This window comes from Melospiza georgiana, chromosome 18, assembly GCF_028018845.1.
Source record: "Melospiza georgiana isolate bMelGeo1 chromosome 18, bMelGeo1.pri, whole genome shotgun sequence".
NCBI lineage: Eukaryota > Metazoa > Chordata > Aves > Passeriformes > Passerellidae > Melospiza > Melospiza georgiana.
The window spans coordinates 10,906,518-10,931,725 of NC_080447.1; the positions used below are offsets into that span (position 1 = coordinate 10,906,518).

General features: G+C 45.0%; 2 protein-coding genes across 7 annotated transcripts in view; one reads left to right on the forward strand and one right to left on the reverse strand.

Moving 5' to 3' along the window:
- Positions 1-944: 944 nt before the first annotated feature.
- On the reverse strand, positions 945-21,507 carry EIF4ENIF1 (eukaryotic translation initiation factor 4E nuclear import factor 1). 4 transcript variants are annotated; one of them, XM_058037106.1, is made up of 19 exons: positions 21,400-21,507; positions 20,822-20,948; positions 17,565-17,638; positions 16,647-16,774; positions 15,888-16,168; positions 15,092-15,293; positions 13,821-13,996; positions 12,190-12,325; positions 11,674-11,853; positions 9,591-9,820; positions 8,253-8,321; positions 7,613-7,796; positions 7,077-7,156; positions 6,573-6,712; positions 6,314-6,398; positions 5,156-5,288; positions 3,732-4,076; positions 3,355-3,519; positions 945-2,822 (listed from the first exon to the last, which is right to left on the reverse strand). In XM_058037106.1, exons 2-19 carry the CDS (start codon positions 20,918-20,920, stop codon positions 2,596-2,598), a joined length of 2,934 nt encoding a protein of 977 aa, XP_057893089.1. In that variant the 5' UTR covers positions 20,921-20,948; positions 21,400-21,507; the 3' UTR covers positions 945-2,595. The 4 variants fall into 4 exon arrangements, with proteins under 4 accessions (XP_057893089.1, XP_057893091.1, XP_057893090.1 ...); XM_058037108.1 differs by having other exon boundaries at positions 3,732-3,794; positions 8,253-8,324; XM_058037107.1 differs by having other exon boundaries at positions 3,732-4,013; positions 8,253-8,324.
- Positions 21,508-21,781: 274 nt separating this feature from the next.
- Positions 21,782-25,208, forward strand: part of SFI1 (SFI1 centrin binding protein) — a 29,081-nt gene continuing 25,654 nt past the window's right edge. For 2 of the 3 annotated variants that reach the window (XM_058036665.1, XM_058036666.1), the window contains exon 1: positions 23,781-24,065. In XM_058036665.1, the coding sequence (XP_057892648.1) occupies positions 24,046-24,065 (20 nt within the window). In that variant the 5' untranslated portion in view covers positions 23,781-24,045. Of the gene's footprint in view, positions 21,859-23,780; positions 24,066-25,208 lie in introns of those variants that run through there. The other variant, XM_058036664.1, reaches the window with a different exon arrangement.

Genomic DNA, 25,208 nt, shown 5'->3' on the forward strand with positions numbered 1-25,208 from the left:
AGAGAACCATATCTTATGAAACAGTGCTGGAGGACAGAATTCCAGCTGCCTTTATCTGAAAGTGTTCCTCTTGGAATACTTCAAGGCTATTAATAGTGCTGCAGTGGTGGAAAAGCTGGGCATTTCTGCTCAGGAGCAGTTGCTTTTTCAGTTGTTTAGACTAGTGGCAGTGAGCTACTGCCTGTGTATCACTGAAAGATTTGAAGTTTTCTTATAGAATTTCCTGCCTAGATAAAGAAGGTGCCCAAGAGAAGCACATTGCTCAGAGTGGCTCTGTTGTTTAATAAAGATAAATAAAGAAGCTTTTAGCTTATCAAGAGTGCTTATCAAAGCCTCTAGCATTTGCCCTCCTACAAAAAGGAAGTAGGGGTGTTTAATTATAGGGCTGTTTATTTAGATGCATAAAAACCACTCCCCCTCATGTTGTTATACATTAAAGAAGCCCAAGTGATTAGAGACACCCACTCAAGCACTAAATCCTTGGAACAGTGACTGCTCTGCAGCCTGGTAAGGAAACATCCAAGCCTTGCTTCTCCTCCCAGCATTTGCACCTGTACTTTTTCTCAATCCCTGCAGAAATGAGCTGAACTGCTGCTGGGTGCTTGGCTTATGAGCCTCAGTGGAAGGGGCAGAAGATGAGGCTGGTGCTCAGATTGGGTTTCACTGCTGTTTCCTCACACTCACACTTTTTTAGAGCTGGTAAGTTTTACAACTTCTAATACACTGAGCCTCATTCCTCACACTTAGCTGTGACATTGAAATGCAATTCCATCCTGGATCATCAGTGAGGCCAGGCACTCTTGTCAAAGCAGACTGATCCTCCCCACCTCTGCACTAATTGAAGCTTTCTGCATCTCAACTCAAAGCCTGGTTCCATCTTACCCACAGGAACAGTGCTAAAAATTAATCAATATTCTGACATAATTTAGTACAAGAGCAATTGATACAGAGAGCTGGTAGAATCAACTTTATTTACAGAATGTTACTGGGAAAGTGTCAAGTTAAAAAAGTATGAAAACAATCTTACAAGGACAAGCTGGTGATTGCATGTTTTACAGGGATTGTTTTGGGAACAACCACTGGAAGAATGAGTGACCTCCAACAGCTTCCAGGTTGGAGATTGCAGCTTGCTATTTCATACAACACTGTCTCTGCTGGACTGAAACAAACCCACCACAGCACACTGCCAAGGCTTATAAAATACAGACAAGTGATTTTTTTTTTTCCTGCTGCTGGTTTTGCTTTCAGTGAGACCGAAGAAAGAGCAAGTCTGTGAGAGTTCTGGTTTTACTTTCACCTCTTAAAAGAGCACAATGGCCTAAGCTAGGTAGGACATGACAGCAGTACTAGACTCAACACAAGTGAGGGAGTGAAGTGAGGAACCATGCACAAGGATGGAAGAGAACACTTAACTGTTCAGGGAAGTGAAACAGGCTTAAAAGGAACATAGTATTTTAAAACCAAATATACACAGTAAGATCACAAAACTACCCCATCCTCCCCCTTTCAAGCCACAGAACAAGACTCCAAGGCAAGTTTCACAGTAATGGCATCACCAGATGCACACTAGATTGAGGACAGTTCTTGGGACTCCCTTCTATGAACAGCACTGAAGGCAGTACAGAATATCCACAGCTATGACTGAGGAGTTGAAGGGTGAGGATTCCAAGGCTCCATTTTGATGACCTTTAGTAACTGGCTTGAAAGATTAAAACAAGGAAAATACTGCAGCTAAATAAGGACCAGCACCAGCCCTCTTGAAAGAGCAACAACCAGTAGGTACCTACAGACTGAAGATCTGGCTTTATCATGACTGCACCAGGTCCCATCCTCAAGGCTTCTGAAGACTAAACAATTCTCTCATTTGGTGGCAAGAGTCACAGGGAATCAGACCTTTGTTACATAGACAGCAAGATGTGGGCTTTTACTTTGACACTTTAGCTACACTGAGTGCACAGTACGTGACAGAAAAATGTGAGAGAGAGACCTAGAGGAGATGAGCAGCAAGAAAAGGCAAAGCAACTTCATCCTGTTCACTCACACTTAGGATATGCAACTTTAATCTTAAAGAAAGTCCCACACGTACAATGGAGAAAGGTCCAAACCATAGGCACAACTAAAGCTCAACTGTTATCAGCTACTCTTATGTACAGCTGTATAGATTCAAAAAGGCTATTCTAGGTGTGTATGTACAAAAGATTGTTTATACACAAGTCTGTACAGAAGGGTCTATACATGTAGTTTTCTGCAGAAGGAATCCATAGCTGCTACCTCTACACTAGAGAATATCAGCACTTCATTCACATATCTTACAAAAACAAACAAACAAAAAAAAATAGACACTTCCAGGATTAAACTGGCTTTGTCGTGCATCTAAATTTCTTCAGGCTTCACTATCCAAGCCATAATGGATCCTTTAGTCTTGATGCAGACATGAGACCAGGACAGGTGCCATGTGCTTTAGTCTCTCAAAAGGAAATTCTGCACAGGAGTGCTAAAAATAAAAGCCCCAAAAAACCAAACAGAGGTGAAGTCCTGGCTATGGACATTCTCATCCAGTCTAAAGAATCGCAAGTGTTCCACCCAGTGGTCACTTCACTGCCGGAATTCCAGTTCATCCACACTGATGACTTTGGAGGGCATGGATGGAAGAGGCTGCTGCAACACATCTGAACCAAACCACTTTGCAAGGCCAATGGGAGAGCCACTCCTCTGGCTGGGGCGATGGTCGAGCTGTGTGTGCCCGTGAGATAATCCAGTCCGAGGCAGCACATTCTGAGGGGTTGTTTGTGCACCAGCAGGTGATCCCTGTGCTCCAGAGCCTGTGAAATGTAAAGTATTAGAGGTGCAGTAATACCCAGCACAGATTTGCCCTCGAGCTATCACCTGATAAGGCATGTGAGCTGAATGTGGCTTTTATTCATTCTATGAGCCCCAGAAGTCCAGGTACCACGGGTTTATTTTCATTAGTACTCCCATAAATGGCCTGACACTGCCAGTTCCGGACACAGACGGGTGTGAAGGGAAGACCAGGATCAAATAGCATTTCCCTGGAGAAGGTGGGTGGCCCGTGGCCCCAGAAGGCTGAAAGCCTGCACACATGCTGCAAGAGTCAGATCTGTCAGTATCAACACATGTTCTGAAACCAAACACTTCACTTGGACTTTGTTCTGGCATAACAGCTTGCATTGGCCCAAACCACCTGAGACCCACACAAGGTTAGTGATCACGAATAACTAAATTAAAGTAGCTCCATGAATAACTAAATTAAAGTAGCTTCCTGCTAGCACAGTGCACTCAACACCCCAGAAAGGAGCCTTCTAGAACTCACTCCTGCTGTCTGGTCAAGCCTACCTGATCGTTGTAGCTGCTGTTGCATCATGGCGAGCTGCAGAGGTGTCCCCGAGCGTGGATTGAGGATGTGATGGCTTGCTGTTGGTAATGGATAAAAAGGCTGGCCAAGGATGGGAGCAGATATTCCCTGCAAGTGAGACAGGTCCACTCCAGGAGGAAGCATACCTGTGGAACATGAGCAAGAAAAACTTCTTACCTGATAAGCATAAGGAACTTCATGCAAAACAAAACATATGTATTTAGATGGGTTGGAATTTATTGTCCAATTTTAAAGGTAAGTTCTGATATAATAAAGACTACCAGTAGTATCAGTTTGTGCTGCTCCTAACACAGTCTCAAAGAGAACATGCATGAACAGGAAAAAAAGTATGGATTACCTGCTTGCAGCAGAGGAAGATGCTGTGGATGGACCCCCTGTGCCATCATTCTCTGGACCAATCCTGGGTGCAGTTGATGAGCAGGTCGTACAAGTGGTACATGGGGAACAAGGGGTACTTGATGAACAGGACGAAGGAAAGGGCCTCCTGGTACTGGGGAGGCCATTGTAGGAGTCTTCCTACCAGCTGATTTGGGCCTGTAGTCTTGCTCTTTGGTGCAACGATTTGCTTGGGTAAGAGGTGTGGAACATGCAGAGCGTTGCAGTGCAGGTAGTTTGGTACCTAAGGTGGGCAAAGTTCCTTGATCTGCATTCTCCACAGAACTAGACAGTAGGTTATCTGTAGCTAGAATTGAATACAGCTATTACAGTCCACAGCTAGAAATTGCACCTAATGAAAATTAAAGCTTAATGACTGGATTTGATAGGTTCCAGAACTAGCTGAACTGTAGTCATATATATTTAATAGCAAGCATCTTTTTTCTGGATGCTTCTGGCCAAATTATTTCAAAAAGAGTAATGAGAAGGAATTTGTTCCACAGGAATCCCTGTACAGGAAACTTAAATTAGTTTAGAATCAACAGTAACTCCATTTTTAATTCTTATTTTTCCTTCTTAGGAATTTTGAACTGGCAGCACAGTGCCAAAGGTGACAGGAGGTACAAGAGATCCTCCCTAGACAAGATTGTAAGTTGGAGTTGTGCCAGAAGTCTGGCCAAAGGTGGTTTTTCAGTCTAGCTGTGTTTGGGGGTTAACAGCAGCCTTCTATATCTGATATCTGCTTAGCAAGATTTGGAACTAAGGCACCTCCAGAAGCAACTTCCACAGACCATCCAGATGAGTTAGAGAAGGCCTGAAATACCCTGGCATTAAGTACTGCAGTGGAGATATTTCAGTTGGACTGCTACCATGAACTGCAAGTTGCCTCTGCAGCTACCAGTGCTGAAGCACAATGCCACAGCCATTGGCCACATCAGTCTGACTGGGTCAGGCAACTGGTGTTGAGCATTTCCTTTTAACAGCCTCTTACATCAGCTTGGGTGACAAAATGCTTCCCTGATCTGCTACACTTAAGAGTTTAACTGGTCTCAGCTTTGACTGTTCAGTTGTCTCAAGACAACTAAGTTTTCAATTATTGGCGTAGAGAGCTATGGAAGCATTATTGTCACTGTGCTTGTTCATCAAGAAAAGTTGCAAACAATTATGGTTCAGCCCTCTTAGTGTTGCTCAGAAATTGGTAGGAAATAGAGATTAAGCCCTGGAAGAGCATCCCCTCCATAGCTCTGGCCCCTCCTCCCATAGGCTCCCTCCTCATCTCGACAGCTAAGGAATGTCTAAAGGTAGCCTGGGTGCATTATGTGCTGAGACAATCTGAGTGTATTCCAAATCCCTTTTGCCTGTGGTATTTTAAAGCCATTACAATACCTTCATTTGGTCTCTGATTTTCATCTTTAACATCACTGATTTTCATTTTCCCAGAAACTGGATCCTCTTTGCTTTTCTCTTTGCTCTCGTACATCTTGCGAATCACCGAGGTAGGTGTGAAGGAAGGAGACAGCTGCAGAGGACACAGTGAGAAACTCACCTCACCCAGGGCTCATTATCCAGGCCACAACATCTCAGCTGTGGGAGGACACCAATTCTAGCACATCCTTTCCATTTAAAGCCCTTTTGAATCAGCTGCTGCATGCCCATGATTTTACTTCACCTCATTTCATAGCTTTATTCTATAGATTAAGCATTTCTCTTTAGCTCTGTTGCAAGTCCAATATCAAAACCTGCAGCTGTTCTCAGTTAAATGTACTTTAACAGGCTTGAAGTAAAATAGCTGAGCTGTAGTGTAAGTTACAGCTGTTTCCTCTTTGCTATTGGTTCAGAAGAGCAATTCCAGAGGAATTCCTATAGAGATGCTTCATCTGCATGAGCTCAGGGCTGATATTCTGCAGAGAATTATTGCCTCATTTGGGTTCCCCCCATTCAGAGTTCCATAGATCCTGTGGAAGTCACTCATTTGGAATATAAACCTTTATTACTTGTTTCATTTGGCAGGTGATGGAGCTGCAAGTACTTGACTGATTAATTGGAAAATTTAGATGAAAACTGCATTCTACATGAGGCAACAGCTTGGCTTTGAGATTTCACTAATCTTCAAAGTGACCCTGAAGCTCCTAGGCATTACTTCAACCCACAGACACTTAGGTCAAACACTTCACACCCAAACACCAGTGTTCTCTAAAGCATCTCATGGCTTTCAGCACCTGTCTTAAAATTTAAGCACCAAAATATGATTGCTTGGTTTTTCATAACCACCTTCATTTGGCTTCAGAACACGAGGTCAAGGTAACATTAATGGTATTTCTTCAGTTTTAGGTAAGACAGTGGTCAGAAAAGGCTCTTTTCCAAGGTAAAGACATTCAGTTAAGCATGAAGGAAAAATCATTCCTGTGTCACATGGCCACAGATACAACATGAATGTGATTAACTCGATGGCCTCCCTTTCCCCCATCAATGACCACTGCTGAACTCTGGGAACTGCAGACTCTGTGACAGTTCTCCTACAACCACTGAACATCAGGTACTGACCATGCTTGTAATGGATGCTGCAGGGGCTGGAGAAGATGCACTCCCTCTGTGTCCTGGTGCAGGGGATTTGGTCATTCTCTGCTGCCTGTGAAGGGACAGGGAGTCAGAAGCAGCTCTGCTCTTGGCACAGAACCAAAGGCAGCACTGCCAAGAACCAATGCAATCCTGAGTCACTAGTGCTAATATCTACTGAAAGACAATACTCACATTAAAAATCAGTTAACAGCATATCCCCTACATTTTGCAGTCAGCTGCTCACCTGTTTCTGTAGCCATCTCTGCTTTTGTCCATTTGTGGTTTACCAAAGCCATGCTGGTAGAAATTTGCTGCATGTATGGCCAAGTCATGTGGGAGTGCCAGTCCCTCTAATGCAGCTTGCTGGATCTCCAGGGGACTCATCTGAGGTACAGTTGGATAAAAAGCACACAAGTCAAAGCCTGTATTTGGCTGGGTTTTTAAAAAATATATTGAAGACTGACTGCTATAGCTACTAATGTCTTCACTAACATCTGCCCACCAACAGTCTGGTTTATTAACAGGCAATAGATGCTTCAAAAAATTTTGTACTTCAGATACTCTAAGATGGGCCAAATTGCAATGAGGTTTGGAGACTGTACTAAATTAGACTTGTATCCTCACACTCAGAGAGAACTTAAAGCACAAACATCTGGGTGCAACAACTACATATTTCTACACATGTTAGCTCTAGACCACAGAAGACAAAGACATGCAAATACATTAAACAAAAAGCAGGTCATCTAACCTGTGCAGCAACTGGGCTCATGGGCTTCCTTACACCTGGAAATGGATCACCAAGCAACTGCTGAGAACCTTGTCCAAAACCTAAAGAATATAGAACAGTTGTTTTTAAAAGCACTAACAGTTCCTTTCAATACAAAGAATACATATCTCAAAGTAAAATAATGCTACATGAATTAAGGATTCCTTGTGAAGACTCTCAGCTCATCCCTTAAATCTACCTAGAGCTACATCTCTTCCTTGTCACAGAGCTGGAGAGCTACAAAGAGGCTCCTGGTAGTGTTTTGTAGAACAAATGGCCAAGTACTCCTTGGAAGTTATTTTTACACAGTAGCTGAGCACATTATTCCTCACCAGAACTCACTGTGAGCTCTGGGTGATGAATTTAACATTAGAGACTAGTAAGTGAAAAGGCACTTAGCACTCAAAAGGCAGACACTGCCCTAGTTGCCCACCAAGTGCCAGGAAGTTTTTATAATTCTAAAAAGCAGTCTTAAAAAACCCTCAGGCAATAAAAGCCCCCTTTGCAGGCAGCCTCACCAATGGGGGAAGATATTCTGTGGCGCAGGTAATCTGCAGAGGCAGCTCGAGCAGGGAACACAGGAGGGATGGGGGGAGAGGGGGCTCTCTGTGCCAGCAGGGAGGCTGCAGGCTCCAAACCACCCATCAGCCCACTCAACACATTCGATGAAGCAGGTCTGGTAATGGGTGGACCAAGAAGCTCCTAAGAATAATTAAAGAAAGAACATTCAAAATAGGACAAATTTACACAAACCAGCTCATTTTACTACACCACAGCCTGCCCTATTTATAGCAACTTGGAGACAAGGGGACTTGTGCAACCAGATACACCAATCCTGCTTTGCCCAGAATCAGGCACTCAGCAAGCTTTTCATTTTCAAGCTGTAATTACAGGAAGTAACATGACAAGACAAATTTTTAGGTAAACTGATCTAGTCCCTGGCTCTTTCTTTATAGTACCTTGTCTGATATTATAAAGAAAGGACACACTTAATGGATCAATGTGATCCATCAGAGACACTGTTAAGGATGACTGACACTGCCAGTATCTTGTCTGACTGTTGATGCCATAAAGCCTTAAATGCCTTATTTTAAAATAATTTTTGTTTTCCCATTGGGGATATGCTTTTAAGTACTTCCCTCCCCCCAGTAAGAATACCTGTAGAATATTCTTTGACAGAGGCTGGCCTGATATCTCTGGAGGTGACATTAAGTGGCTTTCAAGGCTCTGCTAAGAAAATGAAAACACTAAATTAGACATAAATACAACCAAGCTCATTAAGAGACTATCTACATTTGTTTCAGTGACAGAAATAATTTAATCTGTTGTGTTGAACAGTACTTTAGACAACAGCCAAATAAAATTTCAGCAAAGTTAAGGGCTGAGCTGGCTAAGGATTTCCCCTAAGAAAAATGCTTGTACTAGACTGCATACAAGTATTTCACTGTGCCTTGTTCAAGTTTGGATCAAATATATGAATTTATGTAATTGTGTAAACCAGAGATGGACTACTGAGCCATTGGTTAACTGAAAATATGTACAAACTAAAAAGTGTTTGCATGTTAAAGAAATTATTTAAGATATTTTTCTGTGCATCAAAACTGCACATTAATGTAAAGAGACACCCAGAGGCAAAGCATTGATTTAAGTCTGAGATCAATCTGCAAATTCTTCACAGGGCAAATTCACATTCTTCACTATCCTTTAGTTAAGTGGGATGGGTCTAAAAGTCCTTGGGCATAGTTTGGCAGGAAAACCACATGCCTTAGACCTACTCAGTTGTTAGAAGTATCTTCTGGTGCCAGAAATATTTACTGACAGCTTCTGGGTCAAGCACACTGCTTAGGCAGTTAGTGGCAGGATGAAATTTCATCCTACAATTCCTTGCAGTTTAAACCTTACTATCATCTGTTGTTTAATATTAATCTTCCAGCTAACAAGTATTCACACTTCAGTTTCATCTTAGTACAAGTGTGGTGGTGTTTGCAGGGGTCTTAGGATGAGGATCTGACTCCATGTTTCAGCAGAAGGCTTGATTTATTATTTTATGATATATATTTATTAAAACTATACTAAAAGATTAGAAGAAAGTATTTAATGAGAAGGCTAGCTAAGAATAGAATAGGAATAGAAATGATAACAAAAGCTTGTGTGTTGGACAGAGTCCAAGCCAGCTGACTGTGATTGGCCATTAATTAGAAACAAGCACATGAGACCAATCACAGATGCACCTGTTGCATTCCACAGCAGCAGATAACCATTGTTTACATTTTGTTCCTGAGGCCTCTCAGCTTCTCAGGATAAAAAATCCCAAGGAAAGGATTTTTCATAGAATATATCTGTGACATCCAAGTGCTGTTAAAAGTCAAGTGCAAAAGAACAGACTGTTCACTGCCATACCTCTACTAAACAAAGGTCACTAAAAGCATCTGGTAAACATTCAGGTGAGGGTTAGCTGTTACCCCCCAGGTCACCAGAGGCACTGGCTGCACTTACATTGACCTTGGGCTGGGAAGGCAGAGTCCCGCTTGCCTTCATGCTGCTGACCAGTTTGTTAAACGCTGTCATGTCCCCATCCTTCTTCATCTGCCTGGAGCCACTGACGTTCAGGGCTTCTTCCATCTGCTCAGCCATAAAGGGAGTGGCAATTTTCCCCTCCTGATCCACTTTCAGACCTTTTAGCCCAGCTTCGACTTCCTCCACTGAGAGTACAACCCCTGAATGTGCTGAGAAATACAGGAGAAATACTGGTAAACCACAGTTCTGGTCTCAAATGAGATAATTCTTGTGCAGGTGTTGAATAGAAGTTGTTTGAAAACTAGGAACAGCCAAAAACTTATTTTTTGATACTGATGCTAACTGCCAAACCATGACTGATCTGGGTTTAGATTGACATTGTAAGATATCCATATTCAGAGAACTGACATGAACAACTGCCACATAAGACTCCATAACAACCTGTTTAGGCTTCAGTTAGTAAATCCTTGCTCTTTCATTTATCCTGCAAGAAATGTTGTTACTACATTTTACAACTTTGCTTGCATTTAACAGAGAATATTAATGTGACAATTGAGTTGGTTTCTTTTCTCAATTAGGAAAGTTTCATTTATCTTATACTCCAGGATTCCAGATGGTTTTACAGCCACAGTGCAAGCCATGCCGAATTTCTGAAGCTCTCATAAGCAGAAAGAATACATACCTGGAAAATCTAGACACTTCAGAGACTCAGCTACACACTTAAGCTCAGTGTGTATAAAGTTTGAAGTAGATTTTTTTACTCAGAAATTAAAGCCTCTTACAGAAAGATTTCACTGGCATAACCAGCACAAGGTACAGGGCTCTTAGCAGTACTTTTTTCTGTACATGCATATATCTACACATATATAAACACCTACTGGTGCTTGACATCAAGGCTAAACATGCTTTATGGACCAGCTGACACACATCACAAGGCATGATACCTTAAAAGAAAAGGAAGAAAAGACAGAAGCATGCCATGGGTTGCAGATATTGGACCAAAGAAACAAGATTTACTGGAAATTTGGGCAAGGAGGTGGAGAAAAGAAACAATGATGCAGACATGCAGCACAGAACATGAGCAAACATGATGCTGGTGGAGAGGAATTGATCTGAAAACTCCACAACACTTGAAGAGCTGTACAGCATTTTGTGGGAATGCAGAGGCCCACATCAGGTACTTTTGAGTAAATGGAAACTTCCTGACAGATTTTTGTTCCTTCATCCGTGGTTGGTGAGGATCAAAGTTGAAAAAGTTTTTAGTAGGAAAGTCAGACTAAGCAGAACAGAAATAGAACTACAAGTCTTTTTAAAGTGAAATTAAGGAAGCTCTCCACATGTTAGCCAACACTACCTACTCCAGACTGGATGTTTAAGAACATTTGCAGTGCTCAGATGCTTTCCTTCCTAGCTACCTCACACTAATCACTTTTTCTTCAGTCCAGTTTACATGGCAATACATGCTGCTTGCCAAAGAGAAACCAATTTGGAATTAGACCTCAAGATTTCACAGAACACATGCATTTGTACACTCCATGCATGCTATGGGCCCAGACATGCAAATCCCTACACTGGAGGCACCCTTGAAAAAACAAAACCAAACAAATTCCTATTCTCAAGGCACTGTACAACTTCTGACACTTAATGGATCAATGTGCTCCATCACAGACACTGCCAAGGATGACTGACACTGCCAGTTTTTGGTAAAGCCAGAGTTTCAACGCCACAGTTTCAGAGCTGACATTACCAGTCACCACTATGAAAAACTGCAAATGCCATACACAAAGCTGGAAACTCAGATCAAGACTTGCATCATCTTATAGTTGTTTCTGGCCACTAAAACAGTCTGATAAAGTGATGTCATCCTGTGATTAGGATGAAAAGAGTCAGTGATGATATTGACACAACTGAGAGCTGCTGAATACTGAGTTTTCAGTGCTGTAAGTAAATCTGTTACACTGCCTACTCCTGGATTTGGGCAGTTGAGGTTTCCAGAACACCAAGCCTCTTGCTGGGGGATACTGCATCACAAGAACTCGACAATAGCTGAAGAGGCACTTACTGCTCTCTCTAAGCTTTTCCTTGTTGGCTGAAAGACTTGAGAGAAGAGGTTTTAAGTCCACTTTGGCTTTCTGTAGCATTTCTAGGATGTCCACTTTGTTTTCAGAGTGGTCTTCCAATGGAATGGGAGCAAAGTAGTTTCCAGAGTTCTGGCCAGGGGAGAGAATGGCTTGCTCTAGACCTGCAACAGCAAAACCAGGAGCACTGCGACATCAGTTCACCAACCCAATGGCTCAAGATGAACATACACTGGCAACCAACCTCAGCATGTCACTGCAAAGTTATGCCTCACACCCCTTGCCCAAGATCAGCTGGAGAGTCATCAGGAAGCACTGACAAGAACATTTATTAACAAGAACTTAGAGCTGCTTACTCTAAGAGCTTCCAAAAGAATGCCAAGTGCTTAAACTGTGGGAGAATTCACTGTCCTAAAGCCTTATCTGCCATCTTCTTATTGAATGAGTAAGAAAGAATGTGGAAGGAGGCTCCCTGACCCTGCCTTGTCCTGCAGCCTTACCTGCCAGCCTCTCCAGCTCCTCATGAGGGGTAGATCTCAAGCTGCTTGACCGACTTCCAGAACGACTGGGATTGGAAAACCACCTGCTGAACCTGCTGGCAGACACTGAGCCTTCCCCCAGCACATCCTCTATCATCTAAGGGAGGGAAAAAAGAAAAAAACATAAGCAAGATCAGCAACATTTCTGAGAAGCTTTACTGTGCAAGCAAGATTCTTCTGCTAGACAACTCGATGCTGCTCCCAGAGTGTCAAAGCTTTGATGTGCTTTTTTCCTGCAGTTAACATAACCCAGCATACATCCCTACCTGACACCAAATATTTACTCACAGTAAAACTGTAACTGGAAAAGCAGTCAGGGCTTTAACCAAAGGCCATTAACTACACCATTTTAAAGTGGAAGTGACAAAAGAACCCCAAGTACTTAAAAACCAGTGCATTATAAAATATAACTCAAACTAAAACTTCTCCTATCCTGCAAGACAGTACCCAGTAAAAGCCTGGCTCAATAGGCACAGATGCAGTTTCAGGCACCATGTTTTCTTTTAGACAAAAGGAAGAGCAGCTTCTTCCTCTCAGAGAAATTAGGTTTTTTCTGAAACAAGGAGCACTCAACACTATTTACAATAGAGAAAAAAAAAAGTATTGCTCCATTTGGTTTTGATTGTTTGACTCTAACATATTGTACAAGAAATGTACAAACCTATGATAACACTTGCCACAGACATCTCACCAGTACAAAGAAACTCCCATTTATAACAAGTTAGAACATCTGCCCAACTGCTTCATCAGCAGTTTTTTTCACTTGGGAAATCCCTGCTTTAAAAGGAGTCACCACTTTGCACGTATGCTGAAAATCAGATTATCAAGCCTAAAGAAACCATTTACAACTTCCATAGGGAGAATGAATTCCCCTCCATGTATTTGACAAATCACTGGCACCATATAATGACTCTTTTCTAATGCAAGCAGCTTGTCCACATTAAAGATTAGGTCAGAAGTCCATTTGTTCTAAAACCTCAACATTTCTAAACCATGTCAGGTCTGTTTGTTTGCAGTCAGAACCCAATTTTTGACTTTTGACTGAACTGGTAGGCTGTGTTTATCCAACACAGGAGTAATACCTGTAAAAAATTAATTAACCTCTTAAAGATTTAAGTAATAAAGATTCAAACCCTTTCAGACATACATCCTTTCAGGCACTAGTGTCTCCAGACTCACTGCCTGCCAGGAACTCTGCACAGGAGATCTGCTTGCCGCATTTCCCAGACTAAGACAGAAAAAGCTGTCTTCAGCTAGGCTAAATTTGTACAATGAATCTTTTCTGAACATATCCTTAATAATTCTAAAGATCCATTCATAATGTCAATTTTGAGCCTTCAAGTAATGACCAAAAGAAAGGAAAAATGGTCAGCTAGTCTGCCTCAAACACTTACTTTGGAGCCAGTCCCAGGGATAACACCTTGGCAGAAACATCCTAACACTCCAAAGCTAAATCTCTGCAAATTCATCTTAAACTTACACATTTCATAAAGGAACTTCCTCAAAGCAAGAAGTTTTAGCTTTCACAGAATGCAGCTGCAGCAAAAATGACTCTCATTAATACACCCAGTCTTAAGCCCCAGAAAACTCACAGAAGCCAGGCCAGGAACACTTTTATCCAAGTTAAAGAACTCATTGAAGTCAAACTCTCCTGGAGCAGGTTCTTGTAAAACAGCTTCTCTAGGAACTTCTTGATCTGCTGGAGTTTCATTGGCAAGGACAGCTTGCACTTCATCCTCTTCTGCCACTCCACCATTGCATTCTATGCCTTAAAAAGAAAACCAAGTGACTGCTGAATCACTGAATTTGGCTATTTCCTGTGGGAACAGGGCCTGACAGCCAATGCACTTGCCCAGGGATTAGAAGCACAGGCCCAAAAAAACCCCAGCCTCCAACTGGCACCTCATCAGTTACACCCCACTGGCTCCTGCTACAACTCCTAGCACACAGCTGCTCATCTGGTAAGACTATCTAGCTCAAAAAACTAAGAATTGCCATTGAACTGGGCATAAACAACTGCATCCTGATCAGCCTGGGCTGTTATGCCACACCAAGCACATAAGCTGTTGCAGAGAGTCAACAGCTGCTCCTGGTTTTCCACCAAGAATCCTTTGGCAGCTCCTGCCTTCTTGATGTGGGTTCTTAATAGTCAACACATGACAAATACTGCTTCTCCTCCTTCACCAGGAGCAAGGCACTTCTCACTTTAAAGACTTCTCAGCAAGCTTGCACAGGGCACTGCAAAAAAGCTGTGACATGGCTACCAACTCCTGTGCTTGGAACTGCACTACCATCCAGTTATGTTGCACACCTGCAGAATTTCTAGCATTAAAAAGTCATCTCTCTTGCCATACTGCAGTTTTTTTTCATCATCTAATGACTGCACACAAATTCAAAGTTTCCTAATTCAGTTAAAAGCTATGTTACTGGGAGATGTATGCCCAGATCAGTGTTCCTAATGTTAGTATTACCATAAGGAAAAAAACTATTTCAAGCACCTCAGAGCATTAGCTTAATTTAAACAGAGCCTTTAGCACCCAGCGGGATATAGAAATGAACAAGACCTTTAGAATAACCCATCGACTTCTGATATCATTCAGCATCCATACAAGGTTTTTTCCCAGCCTCTCAATCTCACCTCTCTTTGAGAAAAAAAAAAAAGGTAACTTATCACCTAATTGATCTTTCAGGTTACAAACACCATTATAGACTTTACATCTTGTGCTTCAAGATGACCAAAAGCTGTGCAAACTTAAGATAACGGTTTTCATCTACACTTGTCTGGATGTGTAACAGGCACCTGCACACCCAGCAATGAGCCCCTCTAGCAGACAAGCAGAGCTGCCCTGAGATTTGTCCTTACCCTCCTTCAGCGAGGCCGTGCGTCGCCTCGTACGCTTTCTGCCTTTGTGATCTTCCTCCAGAATTTTATCATCAAAGCCTGTCAGCTCAATGGTTTCAGACTGACTTGTAGGCCCAGCAGAGAACCACTCAGGCTCCTCTTCAGTGTAGGAATCATTCCTTCTTCGCTCCCCAAAGACACGTTTGCTGTCACCAAATTCCCTCTGAAGGGGAGATGTTAAAAACATTAGCCTTAATAAAATACTGCTTCCTAAGAGTCTTCCCCAACTTCCACCTTTCAGACCAGTTCTGGGTATTTTTACATGTGTATACAACCTCCTGTATGCTCTGTAAGCTTTTAAATTTAAGGCTTCACAGCTGAATTTCTGCTTCATTACACCAAAAGCTATTGATCTGCAAGTGTTTCCATAAACTCAGTTCTGCAGCCTGAGAGTTAGCAGTTCCTTTCTTTGTAAAAAAAGCATTAAAAAAAGCCTGAAAGCATGGAAAGCACCCATTTACTGAGGTTATGCTTGCTGACAACTGCCAGGTCAAGAACCACAAACGAACTATTAGACTTTTGAACCTCTTGCTAGTAAAAGTCAGCCACGGGCAGGGTTTGTCTGATAAACAGCATTACATACCTCCCTGTGAGCTCTCTGAAGGAATGTTAAGTTTTGAAACACCAAGTGCTCACCCTTAAAGGACCTGCTTGCACAGAACCCTTAGCTGCTGCATGCAGCTCACCTGCCCCAGGTGCTTTCAGTGCCCAGGTGTCCAAGCCCCCGATTTAACAGGGAGGAAAAGAAGGAACAAACCCTGAAGCGTTTATCCTTGTAGTCCCTGTCCCGATCGCGGTCCCGGGCGTCCCTGGAGTCCCCGCCCCGATGGTCCTTGTCGAAGTTCCTGGAGGAGATGATCCTGCCGCTGCCGATCCTGCGGCCGCCGATGACGCGGACGCCGTCGCTGTCCTTCTCCAGGGGGCTCCCTGCCCGCCGGGAGCTGACGGACGCTGTGACATGGCAGCCGCCCCCAAAGCTCCGCCTCTGGGGACTCAGCACTACATCCAAGTCATCTTCTTTCACTCGCTCTCTTGGATCTGCCAGTCAATGACCACACAAAAAGCACTCAATTAAATGTATTAAAGACAAGTGAGTTGTGTGTATAGCACTCCTGTGTTCCATAGCCTTGCTGCTATCCACAGGAAGTGGAGACCACACGAAGTACAAACAAAAAATTGACAGCTGGGTATTGAGGAACTACTGTGGTCTCCTAGAAGTACCTGCTTTCCCACTATTAGACCTTTAAGTGCTCAGCTTTGAGTTGCAGAGAAATTGTCCCAGCACTTGCATTTCACACATGCATTCACTATTACAGGGCAAGAATAGGAGGATGTAACTGACTGCTGCACAGGCTTGTTCTTAGGTAACAGTCACCAGAAAACTCAGTATGGTCTAGTGGAACAACCAAGATTTCTTTGACACTTATCCTGTGCAGCCAAACATTTTTCAGAGACTTTGGTCTCTTTTGTGTTATCCCAACAGCCCAGGTTCAGTTTTGTGCTCAAACACACTCACCTACTATTCTACGCATAAGAGAGGTCCGATCTGAATCCAAATCTTTTTTAAAGCTTTCCACTGGTGAAGTTCTCCCTGAAGTTGGATATAAAGATGCATGCCACTTCTCTGGATCCCAGACACCATCACTAGGAAAATAAAATTGCAGCATTGTTTACTATTGTGTAGCCTAATAAATGCTTCATAATGATGCTGCTGGAAACCTAGAACTTACTGGTTAGCGACCTGTACAAGTGAATTATCCTTCATACCCAACTTTTAATCTGCTCTACTATGGTTTATTACTTCACACAGAGTATTTGGATCTCTTCTGTAACAGCAAGGAAGTACAATAACCAGTATCAGGTTTTAAAAGACTAGTTATTGTTGAAGCTTGCCTGGTACACTGCAAAACAGTTCAAGCAGATCACATGGTGCTGCTCTTAAGCATTTGGGTAATTTTACCTCAATCTCACACTCCCACAATAAATTCATCTGAATAGTAAAGAAACTGCTCCTTAATAAACTTACAAACACTAGTCAAGAACACACATCTCCATTTTTTAGTGAGGTACAGTGACAACATGGGAGAGTAATCCACTAAGCAAGGCAGCTTGTTACAGCCTGACCCAGTCTGTGCTACACACCCGTCCATGTTCTTGGTAATTTTTCCTGCAAGTCTGTAAGACTTGTGTTGTGTGAAGTTATGAGATCCAGCAGAAAATAATCTCTGTTCAAAGAACAAAATACTTGGCCAGAGCACTGAGCCCTTCCTAGCAGATTAGTACTTCTGAAAACTGGACTCTGTAGCAGTCTGAACTTTGTGGCACATATAACCTCCCATCAACATAAGAGCACTTCTTAGCTAAGTGGTTTTTTGCAATTTAAACTTTTGCTTTGAAAGAAATGTATATAGCCTTTGTATAATCAAGAAAATACCTGTCATATTTTTCAGAAAGACAAGAAGGTCTTTTCTTAGAGTAGGGACGCTCTTTAATATCCAGCAGCTCCTCCTAGAAAAAAAACAAAAACAAAACAAAAATCAAGACAGGAGTTTTGATTCACACACAGACAAGATTTAAGTGACTCAAACCATCTACTCCAGACTGCCTATCCAATTTAGTGTTTTAATTTGACAGCCCAGGTTTCCCAATATGCTGTTTCCTATCCCGTGAAATACAGCACTGCAAGTTTATATTTCAGTTGTTCTACCAGTGGCCACTGACCAAACACTTATTCAAAGCACTAAGCCTTACTAGGCCAGGCTCAGTTTCTTGTGAACACTCCAAGGCTGCTCACACCATAAATGTTTATGTATTCACTTCCCTGGACACTTCAGCCTAAAAACAACACAGGCATCACGGACACCAGAGCTGCTGAGCTCTCAAGAAGGAATCAAAACTGCTGTGGTTAATGCTATATAGAGTTCAGCAGGTAACAAAAGCATTAGCACAATTTCAGTTACTGGTGTAGATCTGTGAATTCTAGACAAGCTTGCCATTTCTGACCATCACCAACTCCCGGATATTATGATACATGTTATACAGTTACCCATTCCACCCAACACCAAATAAATACTGAATAGTTTATTTTCCCACTTTCTACCAGCTTTGAGCCGCCCTTAGCTTACCACTGCACACCCTGAGCAGTCACCCAACTGGCCAGCAGTGCAGTCTCACTGCAGTTTGCTGCATTCAGAAAGCATTATTAATGGTGTGATCATCAGTGCTTTAAATCAGCATTAACTCTGCTGCACATTTCTAGTTACACTTACTCATTCTGCCAAGATCCCCTTTCTTCAACCTGCCCCACTCCCAACTGTACTGAAATATTCAGAACTGTGCAGGGATCAATGAGCAGCTGGAAGAATAAAGAAATCCTAACAGCAGACACCAAACATCAGCCAAACTGAAAGAAATCCGTTTACCCTTTGCCCCCAAAACCACAATATCCTTCAGAACCCTTACATCATTTTCCCCACATTATTAAAATCAGTTCATTAACTATGTGAGTTTGACACTTGCTCTAGGTGGCAATTTGGTAGCTGGATAAAACTTTAACATCCCCATCCCACCCCAGGCATCACCATTAAAGGGAGCCTGGCCTCCCTGCCCACAGCTTCCCAAAATAAACCTCAATCTGTGAGGAACATCAGTGCTGTAACACTATCAGAGCCTGATGCAGACACTACAGTATTAACAGCCCTGTCCATCAGCAGACTGGGAATGGGTTGTTCTGCTGGCCACGAGAGGGAGTCCAGGCTCTCATTCACATCCTATCACAATTCTTCCACTCAAGTGAGGAAAATTTGAATTGTTTCTTGCCTTTCAGTCATTAGCTGTGCACCCTTGGGGGAACAGCTTCCCAAGAACCAGCAAAGACACAGCTTAAACTGTAGAGCACTCCTCCTACAGAGGAGATAAATGCTGGCACTTCCACCTGGGGGGTTTTATGTTCAATTCACATACATTCTAAGCAGGCTGGGGGGAAAAGTGTGCTTAGCTGTTATCAGTTTTAAGCAGAAAGCTTAGAACTACTCAGAGAATGAACCAGATATTTTCCTAGTGGTAGTAAATGAATATAAACCATTAAAGGAAATCACTCCTCTTTCTATCAGCAGCACATACCCTAAAACAGTGTTCCCTCAATCCCTAATTAGTAGGAAACTGTAACACAGGAAAATGCCCCACAATGTTGATTATCTCACCACATTAAAATATTTGAGCTGTAATGTGTAGGGAAACCATATGATGTGAAGTATTTTAACACAGACTGATTTCTGGTATTTCTTGATTCAGGCTCCTTGGAAACCAACTGATAAACAGGACTAGGCACCCTCTGGCACTAGTTCTGCAACTCTGTCCTGGTCAGAAACCATAGGTACTGAATTAACAAAACTGAAGCTACACAGGCATTGCTTTCAGTCAACAGCCACCACCACCACTGCCCTAAAAAGCAGAGCAGAAACTGAAGCTGAATTCAGCTACTACACAAGAGGACTTAGGCAAGACTGAATGAGAATAGAGACCACTTTTTCAGCAGGGGAGCTTTAAAAACAGCCCCTCTCTTTCACTTAGCAGTTAACTGACTAACTAGGTCTGAATAACAATATACTTTGCATCCTCAAAAGTTAAGGGTACATCTTTTCTCAGAAGTTAGAGAGATCTAGAAAGCTGTGCTATTCCCAAGAAGTTTTGCCAATTCTGATGTATGTGGTTTATTGTTGATGTCTACTTAAAATAAGCTAGAGCTCTGCTATCTCAACAGAACATAGCCACAATGATAACTTCTTTTTCCTTTAAAAAACAACCTGCTAAAAAGCCAACAGCTCCAAATTCCTCAAGAAAGATAACACAGTCAGCAACAATATACTATCTCTCCTGTTCCACACCTCAGGCCATTTGCTGCAAAGTATCTTAACAGCTTTTCACAAAGCAATGACCACCTGTTCCCACAGCTTGCAGCCATGGGAAAATCAACCACCATTACAGATACTTCCCAAAGGCATTTTTCAGCAGTGGTACCAAAACTCCAAACAAAATTTGAATCCTAAACCCTACAGCATATCAAGCTCACTTAGTACTAGAACAATCTTTTTTATTGGCAAGTTATTTGGCTCTTCTTCCTCTCATACATGTATTTAGGCATCACAGTTAAACATAAGCACCTGTGTTAACGTTAGAACACTAAGCATTGATTAGAGTCACAACTGTTGAGGCTTCCAGCAATCAAACATGAGCAATTCTAAGGTTACAACAGGCATCCAGTAAATATATGAGAGGTCCTGATAAGATCTATGTGCTACACCTTCCTAGGAAATGGCACCTACTGCAAGAAAACATTTTTGGTCAACTTCTCAAAAGAACACTGCTGAAAACAGAACTACCAAGTGCTTGAGAAACCTGGTAGAACAACATACTTCAGACTCTACAATAATCTCTGAGCACATGCTGTGGGGAGCTCAGATATTAAAATAAGGTGGTGGGAAATCAAAAGCATATCGAGGACAAGATTGCACAATTGCATCACATTTAACCAGCTGCTCATTTGATACCACTTCGTAAATCCTAATCCAGGCAAAGGCTTTTCAGCTTTCACCCCACTGTTTCCCTCTCACAGGAGCCCCCACCTCCCACTCTACTCCTGCGACCGAGACTTTCACGCACAACTCTGAGACGAAAGAAGAGTGATCTAACCTTTGTGTAACGATGTGGGTATTTAGTTGTAACTCTGTTCAGCTCCAGGAAAGCATCGCCATTTTCAGTTTCTGTTGCTGCACCTCCTCTTTTATCCATGGTTACTTCAAAGCCTTTGACCGCGGAGCTAATTAAAACAAAACCAACCCGTCAGATTTCAAGACGTACCTTTCTAGAGGGTGCATTTTCTCTCCAGCCCGAGTCAGTTTAGCACTCGGGCACAGCAAAGCAGAGCCGCGCTCCCCAGCAGCGCCCGTTCCCTCCCAACCCTGCCCCTTTCCCCGGCCCAGCCGGGCGGCTCTGCCTGAAGGGTCCGAGGCGCCCCGGGAGCGCGGCCGGCCCTATCCGCGCCCGGGCAGCTGCGGCACTCGGGGCATCGCTCTGCGGGCACGGCCGGGGCGCGCGGCCCCGGGACCCGCTCCCCACACAGCCCGCGGGGCCCTGAGGGGCCGGGCGCCGCTCGCCCCGCGCCGAGGGGGCAGCGCGGCCCAGGCGCCGTCCCGAGGCGCCGGAGCCGGGGAGGGGAACGGCGGCAGTGGGGCAGGTGACTCAGCGGATCCCCGCCCGGCCGCACTCACCGGCGGGTGTCCCGCGCCGCTCCGCTCCGCTCAAGGCCTCACCGCCGCCCGCGGCGTTTCCTGCTCCGGCCGCCGGCCCCACTTCTCCCCCGCCCGCCCCCACTGAGGGGCCGCACACGCCCCGGGCCGGCGCTGCCGCCACCGCCGTCCCCCCCCCCCAGCCCCGGCCGCCCCGCGCAGCCCCGCGCGCCGCCGCCGCCGCCGCCGCCGCTCCCGCTCCGCCCGGCGCCGCCTCCGCTCAGCCGCCGTAGCCGGGGCCTCGCGCCGCCCGCTCCGCACCCATTTAACACCCCGCGCGCAGGCGCGTCGGGCGCGCGCGCCGGGGGCTCCCCCGCCTGCCGCCTGCCCGCGATTGGGCGGCGGGAGGCGCTGAGGGCGGCCGGGCTGCGCTCCCGCCCCGTGTCCCCGCCGCCGGCCGCCCCGCGGAACCGGCGTCTCACCCTGCGTGCGGTGCCGTGGGTGAGGAGAGGCGCGGGGCTCGGCGAGGGCCTGCAGGCAGTCTGGGCGGGCAGCCCTGCGGGGGAGGCGGCCGCCGGCGGGATGCGGTGCGCGCCATGTGCGGGGCGGCGGCGGGATCGGCGGGTCCCTGTCCCGGGACTGTCGCCGTGTCTCCGTCCCGCCTCAGGGGCAGCGCGGGATCGGAGAAGGGCGGGAAGCGGCGGGGCGATCGCGGCTGAGATGGGCTGGGAGCGCGCTCGGCGGGCGCTCCCCTCGCCCCGCGCGTTCGCCGTGGTCACGGCGGGCCTGGGGCGGCTGCCCTGGAGCGCCGTCATGTCCCGGCTCCCGCGGCTGAGGGGGGCGGTCCGGCCGAGTCCGCGCCGCTGCCCAGCCCGGCAGTGTGAGCGCAGGGTCCCGGTGTTCTCAGCCCGCACCGGGCTCCTGTCACGTTGGAGTCTGGTCTGACTGTGCTAGGCTGGTGCAGTGAGCAGGGCAGCGGAAAAGTCTTTCAGTTTTTGCTAATAAGGAGTAGACATTGTTTTCAACGTCACTTTAAGGAATTTACTGAGTGAGATCGCTGCTCCGTTTGCCCACAGCTCTGTTCCCGGCACTTGGATTTATTCTGCCACAGGAACCCAGTGGGGCCATAAGGTTTCCAAACACCTTGGGCAGTGAGGTCTGTGTAGGAACAACACATTTCGTGTAGGATCTGGTGAATAAGGTGTTCTCTTCCCTGATCTCTAATGAAGTTGAATACCAGAATTTAAATCTGGTTACCTATGGAATGAGAGAAATTAAGTTCTCACTTTTTTTTTCGTGATGAAGTGCTGCATTATTAATGAGACAGCACTGCAACTATTGCCAAGTCTCTTGAAGCCGGCAAGTGCTTTCCAAACAAATACACAGGGAGACTCCATAGCAACCAGCGGGCCACCGGCCTCGAGCTGAGTGGTTATTATGAGATGCTGTAGGCTTTGAGACGGCCTGAACTATGTTGTGTTTCACTGTCACCTTTGTGCACATCGCTGTTGTGAGCTAAACTAGGCTTTTTGGTTACCAAGGCACATCTGCCACAGGTGCCTGTTACAGCAGAAATGTCCAGTGGTGCCACAGAAACAGTTTTTTCCCCAAGTGCAGCAACAGCTCCCTGCCGCGGCCGTTCAGCCCCTTTTCCTGCCTGTGCTCGGTAAATCCCGGTCACACCGGAGCCGGGACAGCGCTCGACCCCGCCCCGCCGCACAGGGGCGCTGTCCGTCCTCCCGCCCCGCCGCACGGGGGCGCTGTCCGTCCTCCCGCCCCGCCGCACGGGGGCGCTGTCCGTCCTCCCGCCCCGCCGCACAGGGGCGCTGTCCGTCCTCCCGCCCCGCCGCACGGGGGCGCTGTCCGTCCTCCCGCCCCGCCGCACAGGGGCGCTGTCCGTCCTCCCGCCCCGCCGCACCGGGGCGCTGTCCGTCCTCCCGCCCCGCCGCACGGGGGCGCCCTGCTCAGGGGCTGGGCGGGGCGGGGCGGGGAGCGCCCGCTCCTCCCTCATGGCGGGGCCGCCTCAGGGGCTGCTGGTTCCTCCCTCCGCTTCCCTCCCGTTCGCCGTGATTTCCCCGCTGCTTTCCGCCCGTCTCGTGTGCCGATGCCGCATCCGCCGGTGCCGGGATCCCTGGTGCCCCCAGCGGGGCGGGGGCGGCTGCCGCGGCCCCTCACGGCGGGGCTGTGGAGCAGCGTCGTGTGGGTCTCCAGTGTTTGTCCATCAACACAAAAAGCGTTCAGGGTACAGTAGGTAACAGGTGAAAAGGAATCAGCTGCTGATGGTGTCACCCTTGGTTATTAATTTATTTTTAAGTGAGGGGCACATAACTTGGAGCAGTTTACTTTTTACAGCGCCTTTCTAGCACGTTTTTGTTTAGGTGAACAGAATTGCTGCCTTAGGATTCAAATGGTTATAACTTTATTACCATTAGATTAAGCCAGCACAATGTTGCTAAAACACACAGATGCTTTTCATGTTAAACATCTGGAATTGTATTATGCTACTTGAGTGCAGCAGAAGTCTGAGTGGAAATCATGTCATTTCTGTGATACAGACTGCATTTAGCATAGATCCACGGTTGGATTCATCACAAGTAACAGGCACCAACTCATGCTTTGTCCATAGTTAGTAAACAACATTGCAGAGTAGAAAGTGCATTTGAACTGCAGGCTTGGAGCTACAGTGAAATGGAGAAATTCAGGGGAAGGTAAGCAGTAATAGGCAGCTACTATGTTAAAGACTTCAACTGTATTTTATTTTATATTTATGACATCTTAAGGTTCCCATGGGGCAGAAGAAGTGGAATTGAGCCCCTCTCACAGAAGGGCTTATTAGTCTCTATGGAACTTTGTTAGCCAGAAAATATTCCTCTTAAAAGCAAAAAACTATGAACACCTAACTCCTAAACTGATCATGAAACACAACTTTATATGAGTTTACATTATCATCACATGTACATGTAATGATGTTCTTGAGCTTGAGCTATTAGACTGGAGCAAAAGGTACTTGGACACAGCTGTTGGCCCAAGCAGAGATTTACTCCATGTTCTCTCATTCTTCCCATGCTTTTGTTTTCTAACTTTAAAAGGGAGAAATTATCCTTCTTTGACTCTTCTTTTTCATGGGCACTTACTATAAATTTTGGGGGACATAGGCTGTCATCATTAAATATATGCAGCACATAATAGTGTTCCAATTAGAGAAATAACCTGTTTAAAAGTAAATACGTTGGAAAATTATTAGATATTCTCACACCTTAGACTTTCATACCAAACTTTTGCATGTTTTACCCAGGTTAGATTTTTTCAGTTCCTTTGTGTAAGGTTGTTACTGCCTGTGGTCAGACCAGGTTTATCTTTGGGACAGATGAAATAGTTTAAAAGGGAGTTGGGCCTAATAGGTGTGTACAAGAACTTGTGCTGAAAACTGTTTTACATAAATTTTAAAGTGCCTGGAACTCCTCTTCAAATGTGCATAGAGTTGCCTTAACTGCACATCTTGATGTGAACAGAATTCTTTTGTCTGCTGGACAGGGCCTACCTCTTTCAGAAAACATTCAGATAATATTTTATAGAGCAAGAATTTCTCACACAAAATACAGGTCTTGTTTTCTTCCATTAACTTTTATTTTTAACTCTTTGTACCCTGCTGGCACAAGCCAAAAATACTCTATTTCCTCCCAGTGATTTGTTGTTAGCAGTGGTTATTCAGCTGAACTTTTGAAACTTGCATTGCTCCAGTCACTTTGTGAAAACAACATTTTTTTCTGGCTGCAGACATGTTTTCCCTAGCTCAGTTCAGGAGATCTTTAGGGTGAGATTTCAGATTATCCTCTTCTGTTGCCTCTTCT

Bases quoted from the DNA above. Each gene is read 5' to 3' on its own strand.
- EIF4ENIF1 (XM_058037105.1), bottom strand. From the start codon at position 20,920: ATGGATAAAAGAGGAGGTGCAGCAACAGAAACTGAAAATGGCGATGCT. The intron at 16,169-16,646 runs GTGAGTGTGTTT...ATTGACTGGCAG, and splicing joins TCTTATGCGTAGAATAGTAG to ATCCAAGAGAGCGAGTGAAA. The intron at 9,821-11,673 runs GTAAGTGCCTCT...TGTATTTCTCAG, and splicing joins GGAAAAGCTTAGAGAGAGCA to CACATTCAGGGGTTGTACTC.